We start from the raw sequence: 26840 nt of genomic DNA, 5'->3' as shown, positions 1-26840 counted from the left end.
GCTGAATGCTAATCACCGTTTCCTCTACAGTAGCAATTCGTCACTCTATTCAGTGATTTTTACTAACAGTAGCAAACAGAAGTAGACAGAACCAATAACGGGTCTGCTGTTTTATTGGCAATAAAACACGAATGTGCCAGAATGATGCCAGAGTGTAAATGTAAGAGAGTGTAAGTGCAAATATTAATGGATTGACTAAAAAAAATAAGGCATTCATGATTACTCCTTTAATTTAGTCACATGTTTTGGAGTGTGAGGTTCTCTGTAGATTCCTTTACGGTATCACCGTTAAGTATAGTGCTAAACTCGTCACTTGGCTTCTCTGGTATGTTTCTGCTAGAGCAAAAAAAGGTCATTAGAATTGTACTTGTTGACACTGTGAGGTAGACTGAAGCCAGACACAGACAATATGGAACTACCAGAGCTGCACAAAAATATAGTAAGTGCCCTTACTCATTAACTGCTTAAGAGAAAGTGGTGATTCACGTCATGGCTTTGGCAAAACAATAACAGCAGACCTCAATAATTCTTCTCTCCTCTGTAGCTGACTCGTGCGCACGTGTCTCCAGCAATGCATTAGACACGTGTGGATAACTTCAAATTTTGTATCTTGGGCACAGTTTATTATTATCTGTCCACCCACAACCAGTGACATAGTGAAAGAAAGAGCCATTGCAACAATTTTCACTTCACCTGACACGCACAGCAACTGGAGACAAAAAATATGCTTAATTACAGTCAACATTAATCTGCTTAATGCAGCACGTGGATGCGTGTTCACGGACTGTGAAAACAGAGTTTGCATCAAGTACGAAAAGAAACTTTGAAACTTTTATTTGCTGGGTAATACAGATCATGCTTAACAAAAAAAAAAGACTTCATTACAGATCAGAGCATTTTAAACACACTCAGCAATGTGTTTGTAGTAAGAGTGTAGTTAGAATCTAGGTCGTGTCACTAGACTTTTAGCTGCTTTACCTCTTTATTAAAAACACGTGGCTGCAGTTACCAAGACCAGATTGCATGTTAGATAAATGACGTGTCGAAAGACTTCAGGAGCCAATATTGGCTGGCCTTTCTATTAAACGTTGAAGTGATCGGGGTGCCAGTTAAACAAGACATCAGACCTTTAGCTCATGTGATTTAGAATTAAAGTATTTGACACTCCTTCCTCTAAAGCATCTCCATCTTAGGTCATAAGCGTACTACTCTCTGATTTCACAACACTGTGACTAATGCTGGTTAACACTGAACATATCTTGCTTTGCTCTATACTATGATAAATCTGCCAGACAATGACCACACAACTGGAAATCACAAGCACCTCAGAAGGCAGGAATGTGAAGAATCTACAACAACATAGGAGCGTAATATCCCAGAAGTCCTTGTGTACAATCTGCCTGAGAGGTGGCGGGACTAACAGGCGAAAGCCTTCAGAAGTCTTGATGTCATTGATGAGCTCAGACCAGGCCAAGCATCAGACAGCAACTCTGACCCTGCACACTGTAAACAGAGCTTAATGGAGGGCTCTAACACTTTCCCTCACATGCATGGACGTAGGCAAACAGACACCAATAAGCGTGTGAATATGTACACAAGGATAAAGTGCAAAGGTAGATAAACACGCTTGCTACAAAAACATCTTTCCCTCCTGTGTCTCAGTCAAATATAATGAGGAATGTGAAGCTATGTGTGATGTCCAATCTCACCTCACATTATATTAAAGATGCATCCAGAATATCTTTGGCTGCTACACATAAAGACACAATCTTGACATGTACACAGTACAAAAAACCCCCAACAAAAAAACCCAAAACAAATCTTTAGCTTTCTTTAGGTTCCTCTTTTTTAAAAATAGCATGACGCTAACATTGTCTGGACATGCAAAGAAACAATTTACTGAAATATGAATATGAAAGGCCCAGTCAAACTTTAAACAAAGGAAAAACCTTAAATGGCTAAACACTTCATAAAAATGCATAACGCAATCAAAAGTGCACAAAATAAAATAATGTTCCACCTCAAGTCGTTTACTACATATGAAAGGAGACTCCACTCACAAATGTATACACAGCATTTCCTGCTCTTCACTTTGCACCTTAGGTAGAAGTTGTCAGGCTAAAAGCAATATTTAAAACAGGCTCTGCAGGTGACGTTTGAACAGTTTGTCCCCTGGCTGCCTCCATCCACTCAGTGGTTCAAACACTGAAGCAACAACAGATGGAAAACTCATTAGAAAGAGAAAGAGGATCCAAATACGATCTGATAGAAACTGCTGACATCTCTTACGGTCACAACAAACTACTGCCATTTGCAATATGTTCTTTAGATTGTGAAAATTGCAACAATTATATTACTACAGCTTATTTACCTCTCAGATTGAAAGAGGAAACAAGTTGCTTTAACCACTTTTATAAAACACAGAAGCATCCAGCCCAGACTCTATGACTACCCTTACCGCAGTATTTTTCCAGTACATGTCTCATCAGACTTCCTCTCTGACTGACAGCTACATTTAAAGAAAAAAAAACAATCAGGAGAGGAAGTACAGTATTTTTAGCAATGCCTAAAAATCTAAAAATGCATTGTGCAAGTTCTATTTTAGCTCTGCTCGGGCGGGAGCGAAGAATGTGCTGTGCTTGAACTGCGAGACGTGGCAGTACAAGTGTATTCTTAAACTGCGTCCAAGCTTCCAATTCAGGCAAGGGAGACATATGGCTGAGGAGTGTGAGTCACACCGCAGGTAAAAGCACCGTGCAGCTGATGGAGCAGGGAATGGGCAGAAGATGAGTCAACGGCTTTAAACCTGAGCTCACTGAGATGCTGCCTGAAGACAAATAATCTTTGACTCAAACATATAACTAGGATGGGTATCGTTTAGGTTTTATCCGATACCAGTACCAAACCGGTACTTTTGAAACGGTGCCGGTGCTTAAACGGTGCTCGAACCTGTGCTTAAAGAATGGAGAACACAAACTTTGTCCAAAAACTTCTCATGTTTAGCTGTTTTTTTGTAAAAAGATAACAATGTTAGCCTTTTCTGCAGCTAGAGGGCATACAGTGGGGCAAAAAAGTATTTAGTCAGCCACCGATTGTGCAAGTTCCCCCACTTAAAATGATGACAGAGGTCAGTAATTTGCACCAGAGGTACACTTCAACTGTGAGAGACAGAATGTGAAAAAAAAATCCATGAATTCACATGGTAGGATTTGTAAAGAATTTATTCGTAAATCAGGGTGGAAAATAAGTATTTGGTCACCTCAAACAAGGAAAATCCCTGGCTCTCACAGACCTGTAACGTCTTCTGTAAGAAGCTTTTCTGTCCCCCACTCGTTACCTGTATGAATGGCACCTGTTTGACCTCATCATCTGTATAAAAGACACCTGTCCACAGCCTCAACCAGTCAGACTCCAAACTCCGCCATGGCCAAGACCAAAGAGCTTTCGAAGGACACCAGGAAAAGAATTGTAGACCTGCACCAGACTGGGAAGAGTGAATCTACAATAGGCAAGCAGCTTGGTGTGAAAAAATCAACTGTGGGAGCAATCATCAGAACATGGAAGACATACAAGACCACTGATAATCTCCCTCGATCTGGGGCTCCACGCAAGATCTCATCCCGTGGGGTCAAAATGATCATGAGAACGGTGAGCAAAGATCCCAGAACCACACGGAGGGACCTGGTGAATGACCTGCAGAGAGCTGGGACCAAAGTAACAAAGGTCACCATCAGTAACACACTACAACGGCAGGGAATCAAATCCCGCAGTGCCAGACGTGTTCCGCTGCTGAAGCCAGTGCATGTCCAGGCCCGTCTGAAGTTTGCCACAGAGCACATGGATGATACAGCAGAGGATTGGGAGAATGTCATGTGGTCAGATGAAACCAAAGTAGAACTTTTTGGTATAAACTCAACTGGTCGTGTTTGGAGGAAGAAGAATACTGAGTTGCATCCCAAGAACACCATACCTACTGTGAAGCATGGGGGTGGAAACATCATGCTATGGGGCTGTTTTTCTGCCAAGGGGACAGGACGACTGATCCGTGTTAAGGACAGAATGAATGGGGCCAAGTATCGTGAGATTTTGAGCCAAAACCTCCTTCCATCAGTGAGAACTTTGAAGATGAAACGAGGCTGGGTCTTCCAACATGACAATGATCCAAAACACACCGCCCGGGCAACAAAGGAGTGGCTCCGTAAGAAGCATTTGAAAGTCCTGGAGTGGCCTAGCCAGTCTCCAGACCTCAACCCCATAGAAAATCTGTGGCGGGAGTTGAAAGTCCGTGTTGCTCGGCGACAGCCCCAAAACATCACTGCTCTTGAGAAGATCTGCATGGAGGAATGGGCCAAAATACCAGCTACTGTGTGTGCAAACCTGGTAAAGACCTATAGTAAACGTTTGACCTCTGTTATTGCCAACAAAGGTTATGTTACAAAGTATTGAGTTGTATTTTTGTTATTGACCAAATACTTATTTTCCACCCTGATTTACGAATAAATTCTTTACAAATCCTACCATGTGAATTCATGGATTTTTTTTTCACATTCTGTCTCTCACAGTTGAAGTGTACCTCTGGTGCAAATTACTGACCTCTGTCATCATTTTAAGTGGGGGAACTTGCACAATCGGTGGCTGACTAAATACTTTTTTGCCCCACTGTATATGGTATCACTCTTGGCTGGAAGCAGTGCTTAATCAATTGAAAAAACACAAACTTTGTCTAAAAACCTCTTATGTTTAACTGTTTTTCACTTTTTCTTTGGTCATTTTAGCCTTTTTGGCCAGGGTGAAGGGAGTATCTAAACAAGAAGACAACCGCATGTAACTACGACGGTGACACGAACAACATTAAGCTACTCACGCAGAGAAGAACGGCTGCTGCTGCCATCATCATCCGTCATCATTTCTGCTACACTGGCAGGGCTAGGGGCCAGGACTCTCGTCTTCGGGTTCTTGGGGGATGTTGCTAACTCCGGGTCCGATAACAGGCACCACACCCGCAGTAGATGTGCACAGTGTGAGGTCTCGCAGCAAGCTATCAAATACGGTGCATTTCTCGGCTTTTAACAAAATGCTATATGCAGGTGTTTCATCAGATTCGAGGTGTTACCTCCTTTGCACAGTATCACCTTAAAGCACTTGTTGCAGGCTGCTGAGTTTGCATCTTTTGCTGTGAAGTACAGCCAGACTTTTGACCGCTTAGCCTTGGGCATTTTTAATCTGTAGCTCTGCTCTAAAAGAACGTACGTACCTGGGCCCGTCTACTGCGCTCGCAAAGGTAAAATGATTGGCTAGAATCCAAAGTGTGTGACATCTCAGGAAAATAAAGCACCGAAATGTGCGCTGCTTTTCGGTCTGGTTACTACCGTTTATGTCAGAACCGGTGCCATACCGGTACCCATCCCTACATACCAGTCATGTGAATGGCTGAGAGCACCCAAACTTTTGACTGATACTGTTTATTTAGAACACTCAGCATTTTTTTTAAAGAAGTTGTAAAATCATGTGTACTTTCATCCTTCAAGAGTCACTGTGTGTTTTTAGTCTACTCAAAGCAGAAAATCACTGAACATGATAATGAAACTTCCCATATGGAAAATAAATAGAAAAAACTTATAAAAGATTTGCTTAAGATTTGGCTTACTTCATATAGTGAATCATATAAGGCTTATATGATTCACTATATGAAAGTGGCCACTTTCTCATTACTTTCATATATTGTTTTAGTAAGTATCCAAAACATACAAGTTTCATTTATATAATTTTTCAAGGGATCTTATATCTGTAAGTTTCACACAAGACAGATACAAACCTTATAAGATTTATATATATCTTTTCCATATGGGTTAAAAGAAATTAAATTTAATTGAAAAGCTTTTATTGTGTAGATTCTTTATTGTTCAAGGTTAAAACATTTTGAAATAACTCGCTAATTTCCTGAAGCTTAATAGCTTAATAGTCTAGCACTGGCAGCTCTTCATATTTTCTTTAGATCACAACTGAATTATGCAACGCTTAAACAGCACAACAAGTGGCGGGAATGAGAATCAGCACTGGTCTATCTACGCCCCCACCCTCACCTATGGTCACAGGCTTTGGGTAGTGACCAAAAAAGGGAGAGCGAGAGATAAAAGTGGTGGAAATGAGCTTTCTCCAAAGGGTGGCCTTTTCCTTAGAGATAGGGTGAGGAGTTCAGCTATCCGGAAGAGTCGAGCCGCTACTCCTCGACATCGAAAGGATGGTTTGGGCAACTGACAAGGATGCCTACTGGGTGAGGTGTTCTGGACATGTCCCACTGGGGGGGAGACAATGGGGCACACCCAGGACACATTGGAGAGATTATATCTCTTGACTGGCCTGGGAATGCCTTTGTGTTCTGAGTGGACAAACTGGAGGAGGTGGCCGGGAAGAGGGAGATCTGGACTCTCTTTAGGCTGCTGCCTCAGCGTCCCGGCCCCAGATAAGCAGAAGTAAATGGATGGATGGATGAATAAAGAGCACATTAAGAAAAAAAAACATAATCAAAACAAGAACATTGGTTAATATCTTCAAAACAAGAACATTGGCTGATAGCTTAGAAAGGACAAAATACACTGTCTGCTGGGAGAGACACCATGTCCTGCACACGCTCAGTGTGAAAACAATCTGTTTAGTCCGCCACCTCGGAAATTCACATCACAGCTTATGAATAAACAATATGACTGAGTGATCATTTACAGTCAGAACACCCCCCCCCCCCCCGCCCCCCCACCACCACACACACACACACACACACACACACACACACACACACACACACACACACACACAAAGAGCATATACTTGTCTTAGCTGATATCTGTGCACTCTTAAACTGTTTTTCAGACATTAACTTTAGACAATCTCAGGAGTCAAGGGTCAGGATTATGTCCATAGTTGTTCTTTTGCATATGAAATAGTCCTCTTTACATGTGTTTGTGTTACCATTAATACTCTGTATTGGTTGAAGTAGCTGCCTGGAAGGAGTGTGCAGCAGGCAGGCCACAGAATGCCCACTTGCTAGCAATGAATAAACCAGACAGGTATTAGCTGTTCACACATCAATAGCTGGCAGCTTGGGAACTGGCAGGTTAAAGACCAGCTTGTGTGTGATCCAGCTGTGCAGGAGGTTTTCCATGTTCCCTTCTGCTAGTTAGGTCTTAGAAAAGTTCAGGACTGTTGCGTAAGTGTGAAAACAACTTTAGCACATAAGGGGGCGTCAGTTCCAGCACCAGGAAGTGTGACAGTGTAATATTATGGTAAATGGTAAATGGCCTGTATTTGTATAGCACTTTTACTTAGTCCCTATGGACCCCAAAGCGCTTTACACTACATTCAGTCATCCACACATTCACACACTAGTGATGGCAAGCTACATTGTAGCCACAGCTGCCCTGGGGCGCACTGACAGAGGCGTGGCTGCCGGACACTGGCACCACCGGGCCCTCTGACCACCACCAGTAGGCAACGGGTGAAATGTCTTGCCCAAGGACACAACAACCGAGACTGTTGGAGCCAGGGCTCGAACCGGCAACCTTCCGATTACAAGACGAACTGCCAACTCTTGAGCCACGATCTCATAATATAATGAGAAAACGCATTAGGGTTTCATCTTAATCAACTATACAACCATCACCCGTTTACACTACACACTGTAAAACGTGTGTAACACACTGTAACAGACTTAAGACCCATCCAATTACGATGCAAATCACTGGGTAGCTGACATTTTGGTCACTAGTGGCTGCTCTGTTTGTGTATTGTAGGTAAATGTCTTCTGTATTTCCATTCAGTCAGGTTGGTAAACAGCTGCATTAGAAGTCACTTCAAATGCCTCAGAGATAAGATCAATTTAATTCAATACCTGCTTGCTTTGCATCAGTTATAAGTTGCTAAGTTTCACTGACGTTTTATGATCTCCGATTGCCATGTCAATGCATGCCTTTTACTTTGTGTACGCTAGTTAGGGGACTATATAATTAAAGTGTGAGTTTAAGCATCATCCCAAGTGAGACAGAACACAAAGGGACTTCATTAAAGAATTCATAACAACAATTTTCTCAGGGTAATTTACACTGTAGGGACTTGGCAGCTGGGATTTATTTGTTATGGACATCATGTAATGAAGATATAAAACTGACATCTGGCGCATACAACAACCAGCCATGAGAAATCCGTACTGTCAACTGCAGAGGGTAAACCTTAACAACTTCCAGACCAACTTCAGTACTAACTGCAGAAGCACTATAATGGACACCCATGAACACTGTGCCTGTAAATGTTGGTGGTGTAAAGCTTTAGGGCTACTCGGGTAAGCCTGACTGAATAAGTGCAGACTTCACAGATGGACGACCGTGTTCAGTCATTAGATGAAAACTGTCAATCACATAATGCTGCCTCTTGCTCAGTTAAAGCACTAATAAACTGAATCTGCTGAAAAACGTGTGTAAGATATTTACAAGTTACCATGTTAAAATCTACCTAAACAACTGCAGTACAACTTTTAACAACAGGATGTTTCATCATCATCCATTGCCATTTCTGAGTCATGTGTGGAAATGAGGGTTTTATTTTTATTGTCTGCTGCATGTCGATTACTGGACCTACTGCTGACCATCATGACTCAGTCTTGCAGCTGATTCATGAAACAAATCTGAAACTTTCAAAAGCCTCATCCTACCTACAGTAGATCAGCAGTTATTTAGGTCAATGCAAAGATGACTCGTCTGAGTGCCTGGACTGATTAACAACCATGAAGCTGCTTTTGAATTGTTGAAATCGAGAATGATGGAGGACACGCAGGGGAAAAAGAACAGCTAGAAGAGATGGTAGGGGGAATAATGAAGGAGGTTAGAGAGAGATGGGAAGAAAACACAATAATGATAGAGATATAATAATATCAAGAAGATCTGAAAGACTAGGTGAGGCAGCAAGAGGGTTGGGGCTGTACCTGTGCTGCTGTGTTCCATTCATGCATCACTCTGAGAGCAGCGTGTCTGCGCCGGCCCCCTAGGAGATTAATTAGCAGCCTCAGCTAGCAGAGGAGCTGCTGAGATAGGCACCCAGCTTAACACCGAAGATAAATTACCTTTGCTGAAAGCTCAAAGTTCAGCTATTTTACCACATACAAAAACCGACTGAGGATTTTGGAGGTCCAAAACTACGTCAGTACCTGGTGTAACAGGAGGGAGAAAGGGGGGCAGCCATCGCTTTCTTTCTATACTGTATACATTTGGCTATAGGTTCACTCAAAGATTAGTACTCAAAGCAAAGTTTTGAATTTTTTACTGACCAGACTCAAGCCGCTGAATATTTCAACTCTTCATGGATGAAATATCTCCATATAAATCTTCATTAGTCAGTTACCCAGCTATGTGACTGCAGAATCAGGTGCACTATCAACATTAAATCTGAGGTCACCAAAATAATGCAGTTTCTAGGAGCAAAAATAGGACGGTTACATGACAAGATGTTTACAGATAACTTTTAGAGCATCAAAAGAAATGTCTTAGGGAGAAAAATTATAAAATAACTATAAAAAAAGAACAGAGACTTGAATTTATCTCCAGATTTTTAAAAAGAGAAGGTCAAATCTGGTCAGGTTTCTTTCAGGGTCGTAAGAAAAAATACATAAATTTCTGGAACACTCCAGGCTGCACCCAGGGGAACAGGAAACTAGATGTTACTGACAAAGTATCATATAACATACTTAAATCCCTCCCACTGATTCCACATATTCCTTATTTCTATATCACTGCAGGCTACCTCGGCCACTGTTGCCTTTTTTTGTTTGACTGATCATGATCTCAGCCTTAATACTTAGAGGCCGGTGCTGAGTCACAAAGATCGCTGTGCAACTGCATGTGAAACATAATGAGGACAGGTGGGGGTGGGGAGACACAAGTGAAATTTATTATCAGGTAAAACGCTACCAGCCATGCTACAAAAATGGTTTCAGGGGCTTAATGAGTATGAAGTGTTTTATAAAGCCATTACCTCACATCCGCTAAAGTTGTAAACAACTGAAACAAAATTAGTTTTTTTTTTTGTTATTTAAAGTGGATTCACAACACCATAAGGCTGAAAACAATATTTAAAATTAAAATATTAACAAACAGAAAAAGGAAGGAATGAAAAAGCATCCCACCTGCAGATCAGCAGCACAGATAGCAATTACACTGAAATTACAGGCTGCCCTCTTCAGTGGCGAGTTGGAAGGAAAGTTTATGAAGGAATACACACGTGGTGAAAGTATGAAGATGGATTTTCAATAAGCTACATTAGACTGTTTAACTATCTGCTTTTTTATTTGCATGGAAGCTGCTTTACTGATGTGTTTAGGAAATAAACTGCATCTCTGTCAAGCTTAAAACATAACACACATAGAAGAAAGGATAAATAAATGACTGAGATAAATTAACATAATAAGTCAAGTTGATGAATGATTGAGTGACAATGCCTTAAATGATTGCATGTAAAAGCCTAATAGTGTTTTTTAAAAGTATTTCAAAATTTACATTTAAAGTTAATGTAAACTATCAAATAAACTCAACAATTCGCTGTTGCTTAGTAACAACATAGTATAACAAGAGTGAAAACCTCTGCCACTCTCTGGATAGTGTTTACTTGTAAGGGAATGATACTGTATTTTCTATATATTCATTTTTGTTAGCCTGTCCTGTCCAAGGTAGTTGGGATAGGCTCCAGCTCCCCGTGACCCTGACAAGGATAAGCAGTAGAGAAAGGATGGATGGATATATTCATTTAGTCTTCTGCGTGTGGTAAAAAAAATCAGATAAGGGTACCGTGACAGATGTTTAGGTTGATTACACAAACATTATGTAGGTTGACATTTACTGATTTGTAAGTAACTGAACATGAATATCTTGAGCTTAATATTTAATATTATACTATAGTACATATAAAAACAGGCAGCTCGTTTTATTTCTCTCAACAATACGTTCTTTGATGATATAACACATTTTTTAACCAATAGATCATTGAGTGGAGCTTGAAGACCTTGGTGGATGTGAGCCAAATTAGAATGGCTTGTTAACAAGACCCCACTTTACAAGTTTTATCAGAATTCATTCAAAACTTTTTGAGCTATCTTGCTTAACGACGCACACAAATACTGCCAGAAACATAACTTCATTGCAGGAGGTAGTTATTTCTTCTTAACATCTAATTAACTAGTGATTAAAAAGCATTTCCTGATGCATTACTGAACCTGAGCCTGAATTAGAATCAGCTTAACTGGCCAAGCATGCAAGGACTGTGACTGTTTTCAGAATGAACACAAAGAAAAAGAGAAATAAACTCATAAAATTGACTCCCATGTGTCCACCGTTTGCTTTGTACTGCTCACTCAGTTCCTGTTACAACCCTGAGAACTTAGAAAGTAAATTTCCATCACTTCAGGTAGCATATTTATGCAGCAGTTAGCAGTTGTTGGTTTAAGCATATTAAAGCACTCCTACTTCCTGTAAAGTGTACCATCTTGCACTGTGGACCGAGAGAATGACGACTGAGAGCCAGAGCTGCCAAATTTGTACACACTACTCATGGCGGTCACCTGGGAGCACATCCATTCCACCTGACTAACCAGTGTTTGTCAAAGCCAGAGTCGTGCTGCTTGGCTGATCTACCCATCCCCCATTGGCACAGCACACACAACCCCCCCAAAAAAACCAAAAAGAAAAATCAGCCATGCTTTTGAATGCACCTTTGAAACGGGCAATGAGCCTCCCAGCACAGCGCACAACAAAGTAGGACACAAGACAACTTAGCAGTGTACGTGCTGGTGCTGAAACAAATACAGATACTGAAAGGGAGATGCATGCACACTCTTACTAACTCCCTCTGATGCCCTTAAAAGCAATGAGTAAAATATTGATAGCCCGAGGAGGTCCGGGCTGCTCAGTATGTGCTCTGTACACACGAGGAAAGAAAGTATGTTCATGTGTCTGCTAAAATAAGTATCTTCAAAATTTGTATCCATATAAAAGTCAGAATAAATGCCATTTGTTCTCAAAATTGAACTTCAGAGGGTTCATCTTATTCAGCAACAAAAACCTTCTTCATTGTCAAAAACATTAGCATCTCCTAGCTTATATAAAAATCGTATAATAGCTGCAATGACGGGCTAATTGTCATATTGATGTGATTAACAGTTAGTACAGTTATTAACCCGCAGAGATAAGGCAGCAGCCCATGTGCCAGTTAAATCACGAGCCAGGGAGGGGTGGGGGACAGCACAACGCCACGTGAGCGTACCATCTCTCCACTTTCTCGCTCGTCCCTCCTCATCATACACATGCATTCACCCCCCTGCTGTGGTATTGGAGAAAGCGCTAATGGACAGAAGTGATTACTGGCCACCTTAAGGTTGAATAGGCGAGATGAATAGATACGGTCACAGCCTTGCAGGGGGAGTGGACGAATCGCCTGACCTTCGCATGAACAGACCAGACTCCAATCTGTCATCCACAAACTTCGCTGCACACCACCTGCGAGGCTGTTTTTTCACACTGTGTGGCACCAGGTAATGAGCAATTTTGAAAAGAAAGCAGGATGGAAAAAAAAACAAACAAACCCAAAAAACAGAACACCTTGCAAAGTGTAGAATAGCGAAAGCCCCTTTTCCACAGCAGATAAATACACATTACTACTTTCAGCTACAACACACCCTTTCTTGTTCATATCTCACACGTGCACGTGGTCTCACATGTTCTCACGTGCACCCGGAAACAAATGCAAAACAACTGCAGATGGCAATAGTAAAAAAATCATAGTCAAAAGAGCATCAAACGAAAAAAAATGTGACAAATATTGAAAATTGTGTTTTAGTTGTGTTTGGAAGGATTAAATCCAGTTTCCCAGAATGAAAACATGAAAACACAAATTTGCACATCATAAGCACAACAAATGAGCAGCTTTGGGCTCGGAAAGGACAACTCAAACTGAGTAAAATATCAAAGAAAAGAATAAAGGGAGGTAAGCAAAAAGGGGAGAGAGGAGTTGAATTCACTGTTACCTAGAGAAAAGAGAAAACATTGTTAATAGTATTTTCTTCAGCTCAAAGCCCTTGCACTAAAAAAAAAAAGAAATCTGAGGGGAAACTGGAAATAGAAGAATTAGTACTTAGTATCAAGAACAGAGTGAGACGAAGCAAAGTCAACACGGAGACAACGAGAGGCCACGGGACAGATGCAACACTGAACACTGGGAGCACGCTGGCTGTGTGACTGGATGCCCTACCTGTTTGGCTGAGTTGAGAGGTACTCCGGCTCTTGCGCGACATGCCAACCATGGCCTGCATTTTGGCACCAATGCTGGAGCGCCTCTTCTTGTCGTCAGTGCCTACCGTGCCAACCGCCGTGTCCGACTGACTGCCGTCCGTCTTCTCCAGATTACACATGTCGCCACTGATGCTTGTGCTCTTGGTCATGTTTATCCCACCCGACGAGCCCATCTGCCTGTTTTTCATTTTGGATGCAAAGTCACTGTCAGCCACCACCATAGATGGGGGGAAGGGAAGGGGACAGGTGAAGACAGAGAAGAGAGGACAGGGCAGAGAAGGGGAGAGACGAAGCCAGTGGAGGGGGATGTGAATTGAGAGATGATGGAGGAGGAAACAGAAGGAGAGGATGGAAGAGGAGAGGAGAGGGATAGTAGATGACAAGGTGTGGGGTGAAAAGGAGAAAAGGACAGAGTTCAGGTACAGGAGTTCATGACTTACAGTATAGATGAGGTTAACACTGATGTAGTGTATATTCTAAAGCCTTTTCATGCAGTGAAAGACCAACCATAGCCTACTCTCCAGCTCTCTAAATGGTTTTGTAAACGTTTTGAAGCCGTTTGGGAAATCGGGAATAACATAGAGTTAATACTCTGCATTTTATCTGTTAGGTTATTTAGTTTTTTGATTTAAGATGTCTAAAGACACTAATCAACTAAGACTTTGGTAGTATTAATTAATTAATCAAAGTATTAATTTATTAAATGAAAAGTTCACGGACATCCACAAGTAGGTAAGAGTTGTGATCAAGCGCTCAAAGCTGCACACAGAAAAGTTGCCTGTCATCAGCATTATTCTCCAGCTCCTGCAGTTTGAAAGGAAATAGGCCAGTGTTCAAATGAGGGTCCTATTTTAGCCCTGCCAGTAAAATTATCTTTAAGAGACAAATTACATTCTGTATCATAGGCTCTGAATTCTTAATGGGATAAGTTACGTGTAGCACCCTCATTAATTTAAGTGTCTGACCTCCATCATGTAACTGTGTTGCAAAGACCACTCGTAGAAAGATGTGTTGGGTAAAACGGGAGAAGGTGTAATACATTTTGACGACTGATTCCATCAATTAATTCAATCGTACTCCAAATTTCACATATATCAGACACTCTGCTGTATTTGATAAACTCTGGAGTTTATGTCTGATATGGTTGCGACATTGCATCAACCTGCGCATGAACACAGTGATGCTTTTAGTTTAGACAATCAGCCGTGCCAAAACATCAGCAGTCGACCAGGCCTTTGTGTGTCTCACGCACATTCTCAGGCAGTTAGCTCATAAACAACATATGGAACCGTCATGAATGTGTGAGCACGTAGTAATGGCTGCTCATGTCACTCCTTGCTATGCTGGCGTGGATAGTATACACTGGCACATGTGTATCCTGTTTTGGCAGCCCGCACTTCATATTTTGTTTTTCAGCTGCTGTTGGTGAAATAAATCAGGTGTGCTGTTAAACAGCACCTCGTACCCCAGCCAGCAGTAGCAAACCTTTTGTTTATACCAGTTCTAGCACCAGTGGCTTCTGTTAAGTATCAGCCTGTGCTTCAACACATAAATATTGAATGCTTATTGGGAGATTAGCGCCTTTGATCGGTTATTGCAGCCCAGAGGCTTTGAAGACGACTTCAAGCGCTCGGCTGGCACCACGGGCCCGTGTGCTACAGGTGACATTCTAAAATATGCTCTTTCGCTATCATCGCAGTGAGGCTGCATTTCATCTGCTCCTCACACGGCGATCGCGCCGCTTCTTTCATTACAGCAGCACAGCAGCGAGGTCAGGGGGCATCGGGGCCTCTAACAATGATTGCCAGCTGAGGTGAAAATGCATGAGCGCAGAACTTTCAATTAGAAATTTATGTTCTGTAAAATATTTAGCGACACAAAATAGGAAATGAGATGATATGTATTCTTCTGATGGAATAAATGTCTCGTCTAATTCCCTACTTGTCTAATAGAACACACAGTGCCTGTCACCATGTTTATGTCAAAGGCAAACTTTAATCCTTCTCTAGTAGGATGGCCAATAATAATATTTAATCTAAAGTGATGAACACTGCCGGTACGTGGACACATTCTACCCATTATCGGAACAGATGAATTATAGCCAAACCACTAAGGGTCTATGATGGTTTGTTCCCTAAAGGGTGAACTTGCAACTGGATTGAATACACATCTGGCTCTAACTGAATTGACGGCGCTTTTATTTATTTATTTTTTTTGTCAAAATGCACAAACATCTGCTCTTAATGGGCACACTGTTCTAAAGTAAATCATAGTCTCACGATTCTTCCTACTCTCATAAACTGGTGTAAAAGGACACCTTACTTTGATTGTCCTCAATAAAAACAAGTGCATAAAATCTCTCGCACCTCCTCTCATTACAGTTTCGCCACTCTCTGAACAGGTCTTGGCACTCAATCCAGGGTTGCTGTGTAAATATGCCTACTTGGAAAACTGAGTCTCTCCAGGGATTTCTGATTTTCAACCTCAGCTGAAAGAACACAGGGCTCCTCATCATGCAGATTGCTCACCGTGCATTTTCATCTAGGCCAACATGTTCCCAAAGCATAACCCAACCCCAAAATACCTTCGAAATCTTTGGTGTTGCAAAAATGTAGACAGGTTTTGCTACACAAAGCTGTCTTTAATAGGCCAATCTCCATACTGTATCATGTATTGATCATTTTTAGAAACTGATGGTAAAAATTTAAATAAAGTCTTCTAAAAGGAAATGAGTCAATAGATATTAGGCAACTTTGGGGTGAAATATACATTTTATTTATTTAGTCTCACTGACAACAAGGAAGAAGCAGCTGTTATTAACGGTGAATCATAAATGATGTATGGAAAAGTGCAGGTACCATGGGAGCCGTGCCCCAAATCAGAGCATTAGCATGCGTTCATGCCTGTCAAGTTTTTTTTGTGTTTTTTTTTTTGCAGAGGTTGCAGTGAGCAGAATTGAAGTGATTAATTAAAGTCTGGATCTCATATTTATCTTAAGCTGTAACTTGGATACGACAGTCTCATTCAGAGCAGAGATTTTCGCTTCTGTCTTCAAAGGACTAAAAACACACACGGCTATCATGATGTTCGTATGCCAAGCCTGTTTAATGTGTAGCAGATGTGTATTTACACTGTGACCTCAATACATAGGAAATGACTCATAAATAGATGTAGCTGGTGGCCATGTTTCTGCTAAATCACACTGCTTTACTACTTTCACACACACAGATAAGGAGAGCAGCGAATGCATCTTTTGTAACTTGAAGCACATCGTGTGTCACTTGCTGACTCCTCAAATCATCTCGATACATGTGATTGACTGTTTTCAGTATTCTGACTTCAAATCTGGAGGCTCTCATAGAAAAGCTTTTTTACCTATAGATATTCTCTGCTTGATTACGGTTCAAGTTCTGAGATTTGTGGCTTCAATGCCCAGTGGCATGATTGACTATGCAGTGGCATGAATAACAGATACGCTAAATAATATCCTCCTCAACTTCCTTCCTTTTTCTCTAAAGCAGTATCGAGGTTTAAAACACATACAGCACGTATCTGTGTCAGTGCAAAGGAAGCTTTTTGTTTGAGGGAGTGGTCACCTAGGAAGTGGTGTCCTCGATTAAATAATAGCCAATTATTTTCAAAATAAAGATAAAGATCAAACAGCATACACATTTCAACACGAGATACAATTTAGACGTAACTTGAAAAACTGCAAGCTGTATGTGTGCGCCAACAGAAAGCTTAGATTATTACTATCAATATTTTAAATCATTTTTATAGTCTAACAATATAATCATAGACTGTATACAAAAGATGGACATTAGTTACGTATGTGAAAAATTAAACCAATGCAGAAGTGCTTTATCGCTCAATCACACTGGAGTAAAACTAGGACAGCAGCTTTCTTGTGACTAGACTAGAGTTTGCCCAGGGACTTCACTGAATATTTTTGCTGTTTGAGACCAAACGCACATATTTGACCAATTAATTGCTGAGAGATTTAACATTCATCACCTGTAAACACTAGACGGCTACTTTCAATTGCAAGTTGACTGCACAGGTCGCCTGGTGGAACGCAATACAGTTCCAAAATAATCGCAGTCCAGATTGGATTGACTGCAAACACTCAGACAGATTGGTGGAGGTATGCAAAAATTGTTGAGTAATTTGAAATAATGCTAATTCCTGTGTATGTACACCACAACAGATGAGAAGTTTTTCCAAATTATTACAATTATTATGATAAATAAATTGCATGTAATTCCCAAATTTAGCCAATTCAACAGCAGACTGACTTTGCCTTATTGTTGTTTTATCACCATTTTGATGGGTTAAAGTTGCTTTAAGACTGACTGCAAGTGGTTGCAGACCTGGTACCCAGGTCTGCAGAGATAAAAGATAAGTTCAGTCAAAAGTCGCAAAAAGTTTGATTGTGCCACAGCCTTCAACATCTGCTTTCCCTAGTGTGAATGCAGCATTAAATATGCAGTCTTTCAAATAGCCTGCAGTACATGACTTCTGTGGTTGCTTATAAATCTTAATAAACAACTTTAATAAAACCCAAATAATTACTACAGATCTTAATAATCACTGCTACTTAATAACCACGTTTCACAGCTGGATTTTGTTTGGAAAAATATTTGCAATGATTATTTTGTTAATATCTTCGGCTAAACAACCATTTACACCAAACCTTTGATTTGACCTAGTCTACATAGCATGTTAATACTATGTTAATGTGACATGCTCTATCTCACAGATCCTAAGATTATTAACATGCAGCAATTTTGTTTTTTCTATTGTGTGCAGCTGCAAAAATCATGACTCAGTGAGCAAACCTGAATGAATAAAACGACGCAGAGTGCTTGATTTTTTATCTGCGCGTCTCTTTTTCTCTCAAAAAGCAGAATATTGCATTACTCACAACTAGGTGGAATATCAGTTTATACTGTAGCTGTCATGAAGGAACAAGGGTTGATCACACAGATGAGAGTTGTCAGCATTTTTTAAAGTAGGACCAAATGAGCTCACTTTCAGTCAAGATGAAACACGTTGCAACTGCAGCATTGTAGCTTAAATCAAATCTCTGGGACGTGTGTGCTCAAGTCGGCTTTTTTCAAATATCATTTGTACGTTTCCGGTGAATTCACTGAAAGTGATTACCCCGTGGTCATCAGTATGAGGTTTGTGATGTGACACATAAAAACAGGGAAATATCGAGGAGTAGCTGGAGACAAGGAGGAGGTTTGAGTCAACAAGTTGCACGTGCAAAACATGACTGCAGGGGATCAAGTGAAGAACATGGACTGATAAAATACTGATGCAGCATCCCAACACAACACAGCACACACAATAAAGCAATATACACAGCAGCTTCAGAGCAAACCGATGGATGAGTGGGCAAAGCGTTAGGACTTCCTAATCTTCTGTTTGCACTGTATAATCCACGATCCACTGTGTAAGTACAATTTACTTACACTTCAGTGGATCTGCTCCTGTTTCTGCATGTGCATTTGGCCTCCTACGCGCATGTGCAGAGTGCACCTTCTCAATCAGACGGTGCACACTAGTGTAGAGTTAATCACGCGTGAGAGGGTGTAGCTTTTATCTTAATGTGTTTTCTGTTAAGACCGAGGGGCAGAACTAATATTGGTGAGAAGCGCTTGCTTGGATCCTGCTGTGAATGTGATTTGATAGTAAAGACATCTTATCAGGAGTGCAAGCTAAGCTTCTTTCTGTTGGCCTTCCAAATAAATTTTGCTCTTGAATTTGCTCTTGACACAATTTTCAGACCTGCTAGTCCAGCACAGTGCAAAAATGAAACCACAGTCTTGTGGTTTACCAGGAAATAGTGTCATGTTAAATATAGTCTTAACATGTTAGAAGCCAAGCTTCTAATATGGCAAGGCAAGAAGCCAAAGCTCACTAAACATTTAGACATGAAGGTCCACTCAGAAAAACAACAGCTTTTATGATAAATAAATAAATAAATATTTTTTTATTTATATAGCACCTTTCAAGACAGAATCACAAAGTGCTGCACATAAGATTAATTATGATGTGTAGTAAAATATGAACAGTTCACCTAACCTCTGATTTAAATAAGTCTTCGACTTTATATTTACTGTACATCTCTATGCACACTTTGTGTGAATATGACCATTATTATTATTATTATTATTATTATCACCTGTATGTAATATGTTTAATACAGGGAGGCACTTTGTTGAACCTCTTAGCAAATCAAAAAGTGATGTTTACGAGGGTCTTGCAGTACACCTTGTGGTAATGCTGGATTTACAGTACTGCATTAAATCTGTGCCATAACCTGGTGCTCACTTTCTCATAATTGTCTCATAAATATTGATCAGCAAAAGGCTGATACCTATGTGAAACATAAAGCAACAGGCTGTGATTGTATCTAGCACACTCATAATCCTAATAGTATTTTTCCATAGTAAACATGCAGTTTTTCTTGTTTTCATTGCTCTTTTTCATCGGTTCGAAGGTCTTCTCTACTTCCTGCATGTCGATAAAAGTAACTGTTGTTTAAAAGCATGAAACATGAAGAGCTCAGTTTTCCTCGTGGTGTCAGAGCATTGCAGGCATACGGTAAAAGCAAGCTATGATTAAGTGCAGTACTATAAATTCAGGATAAAGGTTATTCTTTAGATAGTAACCTTAAAGTTCACATTATCTGATGTGTGAACAGACTGCATGGACACCAACTGTTTTCATGTCACTGCAATTATACACTGCTCAAAAACGTTAAAAGGAACACTTTAAAAATACATTCGATCCCAATGGGATGTGTGCATGACTGACAGCACTGGAGCGTGCACTTATTGAGATGACCACTGCTGTCCTGGGAGATCTCCCCCAAAATCTGGACCAGAGTATTACTCAGCTCGTCGACAATCTAAGGTGCAACTTGGCAGCGTGGACTGAGTGAAACAATGTCCCAGAGGTGCTCTGTTGGATGTAGGTCAGTTGAGCGTGGAGGCCAGTCAGTAGTATCAATTTTTTCATCCTCGAGGAACAGTGTGCTTACTCTAATTACATGAGGCTGAGCATTGTTGTGCATCAGGAGGGCCCACTGCACCAGTTCTGACAATGTGTCCAAGAATTGCATCCTGATACCTAACGGCCGTCAGGGTGTGTGAGGCCTGTGGGTCCCTCCATGGATTATGCCTCCTCAGACCATCAAGGACCCACCACCAAATTGGTCATGCTGAACGATGTTACTCTTCCACGTCTGTCACGTGGGCTCAGAATGAACCTGCTCTCATCTCTGAAAAGCACAGGGCACCAGAGGTGGAGCTGCTGATTCTGGTGTTCTATGGCAAATGCCAATCAGGCTCCAGTGCTGAACAGTGAGCACAGGGGCCACTTGAGGACGTCAGGCCCTCAGGTCACCCTCATCATGTCTGTTTTTGATTGTTTGGTCAGAGACATTCACACCAGCGGTTTCCTGGAAGTCATTTTGTAGGTCTGACAGCACACATCCTGTTCCTACGTGCACAAAAGAGCAGATACCAGTCCTGCTGATGGGATAAGGACCTTCTACGGCCCTGTCCAGCTCTCTTAGAGTAAGTGGCTGTCTCCTGGAATCTCCTCCATGCTCTTGAGACTGTGCTGGGAGACACAAAAATCCTTCTGGCTATGTCATACATTGATGTGCCATCCTAGGGGATTTGGACTATCTGTGCAAGCTCTGTAGGGTCCAGGTACCACCTCATGCTACCAGTAGTGACACTGACCCTTGCCAAATGCAAAACTATTGAAAAAACAGTCAGAAAAGATGAGGGAAAAACGTCATTCCTGTTTTTGAGGTTGTCTCATTGTTGCCCCTCTAATGCACCTGTTGATAATTTCATTACCATCAAAGAAAAGGTTTAACACCAACCCACAAGTTGAACTGACTTGATGCTCTGATTAAAAAGTGTTCCTTTATCTTTTTTAAGCAGTGTAAAATATTAATGCTACTCTACCTTAGTATTGTTAAAGGTCAACAGGGCCACAGTTACACCATCATCAAGGTAAAGAGAGGAGGGTAGTCACCACACTCTGTCTTGCACGTCCTCATATAAATGTGCAAAAGACAGTCGTCCACTGGGATCTACAGTGGGATCTATACTACTGTTAGTAGTTTTCTTCATCATTGTTAGTCTACAGTTTGAAGCTGCTACACATGTGTTACCTGAGGTCAGTCTCTGAGATACTCCTTTGGTGCAAGTCCTCTTCTTTCTCCACCAAATCCTTCTGATGCTCTTCGCCTGCGTCTACCTTTCCCTCCCACCCCTTCCCCCCTCTCTGCACCCTTCCTTCTTTACTAGCCCCTCTGCCTTTTTCTCCTGCCTCCTCTTCCTCCCTCACTTCTCCTAACTGCTCATCCCCCTCCCGAGAATGGCTCCTCGATCGCAACTGGCTGAAGATGGAAACAGAGGCACAAAGAGCAGCACATGCAAAGCCAAAAGAAACAGAAAAAACAGAAAAAAAACAAACAAAGCGTGAACAATGTCAACAACAAAAGAGAGACGAACACAGAGATGCAACGCAGCCATGATCAAAAGCAGATTGATTCTAAATCACAGAAGAACTAACGTAGACTTAAAGCAAAGCACCATGCAGAGGAGTTTGTTTTTGCTTTGATATGAGACGACACCCAAAGAGTAGAAATATGTTTAATGTTTCAGTGACTACTGCCAGATATGGACAAACTTCCCCCACAGCGTGAAGGAACAGAGTTCAACCACTTGGCTCCAGATTCTCTAAAATGGAGCCAAACTTGAACTCATCACAGGGAGAAAATGACACGCAGCGCTACAGGAGGGGCATTTTCTCCTCGAGTTTAACCATGTGCAAACAGTTTCAAATCTGAAAATGTCTGGACATGGTAATGAATATGGGGTTCACAGCTGAGGGGGGCGGGGTTTGTCCATTCTAGCTTGATGGTAATTTAAAGAGCGGCACAAAGTTTGCATCAGCCTACCGGATCTTGCGGTTTCCTTGCGGCCTTTCTGACTGGACAGACATGTAGCTCGTGCTGCTGAACCGAGAGGCACTACTGGTTCTCGACACAGCGGACACGTCGCTTACATCACTGTCCGACGACTTGGCTGACAAGTTGTCGGAGCCCCGTGGATCTCTGCCTGAACGCTGCAAAGAGGGCAAAGAATAAGACATAAAGTATGGTGACATCAGATATCACAAGTTTGGGTTTTTTTGAGCAGTCAACAATTTTAACAAGTACAAAATGTTGTTGCTAAAATGGTCCCAATGAAAACTTCAACAAGTTACAAAAGGGTAGAGATTTCTAAAATGGCTTCTACGTCTTTGCCTTGTAAGGGAAAACTATTTGATCAAGACAAGCAGTATTTCAGAAATAAGCTGTTGAATGTAAAGAAAAAAGAAAAAATATGCACACTATTTTTACGTTAGACATATTAGGTGAGCGACTTTAAAGGTCAGTATTTTAATTATGTAGTGGGAAAACATTGGGCTTGCAGTTAAATACCGCAGGGGTTCATGGTTTGAGATTTGGTCTTACCAGGTTCAGAGACTAGGAAAAGTTAGCATCCACAATTTCAGCTTGACTTTCATTTTTGTGTACAAAAGGCTGGAATGGCACAAGAAAGCATGTCTTCGTTTCATTCAGCTTCTGATCAGCATCCATCGTTTGTGTGTGTGTTGCAGGTTTTCACAGGCTTGTCTTGTTGATAGTGATGCTGGTACTTTAATTGACTTTTTACATTTGAGCTAATTTATGCTTTGGATCTATCTAGCATGGATATATTAGATGGTAAATGGACTGTTACTTAAATTGTGCTTTTCTAATCTAACTGAGCACCTAAAGCACTACAGTTCTCATTCTCCCAGTCAGTGCTTTTTGTGCAAGATCTTGTCTAACATTTGCACACTTACTAACACTCTTTATAAACAAACATGATGCATGTTTTAGAGTAACAAGTAAAATGAATTCTGAAAACTAGATTTTTGAATTGGGAACTAGGGCCAAAAAATAAAACTGTTGCCAAAGTGACAAAACTGCAGATTCTTCAATGGCCCCTTGAAGATGTTAAAATTCCCAGTTTCACAGCAGAAATAAACCTAACATTGGTCCAGGCCGGGCGCCGACAACCTTCAACATCAAAAGAGCCATTTTAGCTCCTCCCAACAAACTACGAGAGAAAAAGTGCAGCACACGCGTGTAACGTGGATTAACATGTTTATTTTCTATGAGTTTTTAACTTGAATATGTCAAGCTCTGCCTGCTCTTGCATTACTGTGTTCGATTAACAATGCAGACAAAGAAATAATGCGCACATTTGTGATTAAACTTGTGATAAAGTTTACAAGAAGCTGTTGATCAATCACAGTCCATACAGTGTTGTTGCCAGAGACCAAAGATGGAACATTCATCAGCAACCGTTCAATAAACTAAATTTTTTGGACATTGTTTTGAAAGATATTTGCAGGCACTTAAGTTAAGCTAGCAAACATTGGAAATATTAGAAAGTCCAATTGTTCTTTGCATCACAGCACACCTGGGAACCTCGCTCTGCGCCGTTGGTTTCCTTTTTGCACGCTCTTTTCTTTTTCTAACAACTACCCAGTTTAAAGCTATGCCTAGCAGTGTGACAGATTTGTGTGATAACAATTGGTTGTAGGTGCAATATGGCTTGCCAACAGCCTGTCCATGAAATATGTAATCCAGTTTTGCTGATTGGCTAGTAATACTGGAAGGCTTTTTTGTGTGTTACATAGAATTGCTCATAACAGGTGTTTATGTCTGTGTGATGTACCTTCCTAACCAAGCTTGTTAGCATTAGCTGACAACTTAGGACTCCAAAGAGTCATCCAAATATGGTCACTCCTGGCTCTGAAACACCCAGATGGCAACAACTAAAACACTATTCTCCAGGCTTCAAAACGGGACTTCATAAAACAAAGATTCTTGTCATGTCTTGTCAATTGTTTATATACAGGCTAAGGCTCTCATACAAAGCAGGGTTACAGGGATTAAATAATAAGATGGTTTATAACTTACTTCAGCATGCAAAACTAATTTGCAAAAGTCATTCCCTGTATGCCTGCTTCTTAATGCTTGTGATGTCTAACTAAAAACGAGCACTTTTCAGTGGAAGACTGGGTGGAGCAAAATCAGGGTTGTGCTCTGAGAACTTGTCCCACAGAGACTGTCAATGACTTGGTCAACTTTCCAAAAATTAAAAACAACTTGAGGTATCATCCTTCTGATTTACTGGATAAGATCCAGAATGCATTGCAGACATACAGGCATGAGGACTTGTAGAGTGCAATCTAAAAACTGCACCCACGCTGAAAACAGTCAAAAGTGGCACAAGAAGATGATCTTAAACAGGTGATTGGCCAAATTTCAATCAGGTAATGTGTTTGTTTTCCATTTTTGAAGACTTGTGATCTCATGTAATTGTACTCTTAATACTTTGTGTACATTTTACTAAAAAAATTAATGAATAATATTCTGATTTAGACATACAAAGTTTTGCATGAGTACTTAACCATAAGTGGCAGGAAGAAAGTTACCATATACTGTTTAATCCAGTGACAGTCAACTGGCTCACAAAGTCGGATTCTACTCAACTAACTTTATACACAGGCTTTCCTGGAAGCTGAACTGGGCTGGGATGATCTTGGCACAGACTTAGTCCAAGCACATTTGTGAACGTGGATGTGTATATAAGATCTTATTATGTTTTGGTTGGCTGTTTACTGTAACTAAATCTGGACGGAGTGTTACAGTAACTGCCTTTATTAGCGATAGCATTGTTTTTGTCAATGGGAAGATATTGCTCAACATACAAGGACTGGGGAATAATTTCAGCAGCTTTTTATAGACTCCAAATGCCATAGTTTTCATAGCACTGTCTTAAAAGGAAAGCAGACAGAGGGGCTTCATCTGCTACGTCTCAGACCAGACCGCAGTGAGACAGCAGGCTCTGGCCGAGCTCAATAAACATGTTCAGGACTTCTCCAGAACAGAGTAGTAAACAGTGGACTTTACACACAATTCCTTGAAATTGCAAAGTGATGTATTGAAGTGTTTGGCCTAAATGACAAGAGAAAATGTAGTTTCCCACATAGAGATGACTCTAGGTGGCTTTAGATTGTTGTCGTTTTAGATTTGTGTGCAATGATTTTGAGATATCTTATCTTTCCATGTACTATTTCTGGGTTAACAATGGACACTGCTGAGAAACTGTTGGGAAGGATTAATAAAATTTATCCTGTGGCGCTGTGGATGCATGTCGCTTTTTAAAGTCAAAGCTTTGAATAAAGACGTGTATAATATATATCTGTGACTCAGATGAGCTGATTAGAAGAACAGCTGTATCCAGCTCTGTGTTTTCCAGCCTTTGTGTTGAGTCTTTGCCAGCTGCACTTTGTTTTGATATGTTTTGTGACCATATCTGTGCATGATGCAAACATCAGTGAGCATGCATTTTGGAACTTTGTGAACAGTGTTTGTGTAGGAACGTCGTTTTCTGGAATGTTGAAGCATAAATTAAGCAGACCTGGGTGTGTTTTCTTTACCTTGTGGTAGTCCTGCTCCAGTCTTGAGTCAGAACCAGCTCCCTGCTTGTACTTGTTCATCTTTAGTTTCATCTGTCTGGTCCTCTCCTCCATGTCCATACCTGAGCACAGAGACAGATGCGAGTCAGCTGGGAGCTGGTGGACTGTGAGGAGAGCCTCATGGAGGGGCATACTGTTATGGTGAGAGAGGCTTCTGTTGAGCTATGAGCCATGAGCTATGACGGGACAGATCTAATGGGAAAAGCTGAATGGTTGGCTGTTTTTAACAAACACAAACCCATAAACATATGCTGCATAGAATAATAAACTAATTTTTGAAATCAATAAGTCCCACACAAAATGCTGCTTTTTAGTCAGTAACTAATATTCAAATATTTTTATCTGACCTCAGTAAAACACATTTGAATGCTAAGCCAAATTACTACAGTACTACTACAGCACTAACTGTAACAATACTAGTGACGCATTTTACAAAAAAACTCTAGATGAATGGAGATGATTAAACAACAAATTTAAATCCCTAAACGATCACATTAATTGGCCGAAGCATCCCTCTCGATTAAAACCGACAGGCATTTTAGTCCTTTTTTAATTGCATAAAATCATCCGGTTTACCCATCTTATCACCTCCCAATTTCAGTTTAAGCTCTGCAAATGTGATTCTTACATTCGCAACCATGCACAGGCCTCTGTGGAAGTACAAATACCAATAAGAATAGGAACTGTGTACATTTTACAAACCTAAAAATGACAAAATAAGCTACAAACAGTTTCTACAGTGACTGTTTCTTTTCTGCAAAAATGTTCACCACATGGTGACTTTTCTGCTTTTTCCTGCATTTCCATTTTCCTGCTTACTCTTTGTCTCTACTTTTGTGTCATATGACCGCAGTGACAGAGTGAAGATGAATGCACACGTACAGGCGCCATGCTCACGTGCCT

The 26840-nt window shown here is 40.9% G+C and overlaps 1 protein-coding gene across 3 annotated transcripts in view; it reads right to left on the bottom strand.

Annotated features, from left to right (window-relative positions):
- rims2a (regulating synaptic membrane exocytosis 2a) overlaps window positions 1-26840 on the bottom strand; it is a 149197-nt gene that overhangs the window by 10078 nt on the left and 112279 nt on the right. Inside the window, exons 27-30 of one of the 3 annotated variants that reach the window (XM_087848107.1) lie at window positions 25899-25999; window positions 22315-22481; window positions 21523-21750; window positions 13282-13526 (exon numbers count right to left, since the gene is read on the bottom strand). In XM_087848107.1, coding sequence (XP_087704233.1) covers window positions 13282-13526; window positions 21523-21750; window positions 22315-22481; window positions 25899-25999 — 741 coding nt within the window. Of the gene's footprint in view, window positions 1-13281; window positions 13527-15688; window positions 16341-21522; window positions 21751-22314; window positions 22482-25898; window positions 26000-26840 lie in introns of those variants that run through there. The other 2 variants (XM_035909569.2, XM_087848108.1) reach the window with 2 other exon arrangements.

The sequence above is a fragment of the Neolamprologus brichardi genome, chromosome 11 (assembly GCF_056152115.1).
Source record: "Neolamprologus brichardi isolate AB-2024 chromosome 11, ASM5615211v1, whole genome shotgun sequence".
Lineage (NCBI taxonomy): Eukaryota > Metazoa > Chordata > Actinopteri > Cichliformes > Cichlidae > Neolamprologus > Neolamprologus brichardi.
The sequence above is the reverse complement of the archived record's forward strand: the minus strand, read 5'-3'. Positions and strand labels throughout refer to the sequence as shown.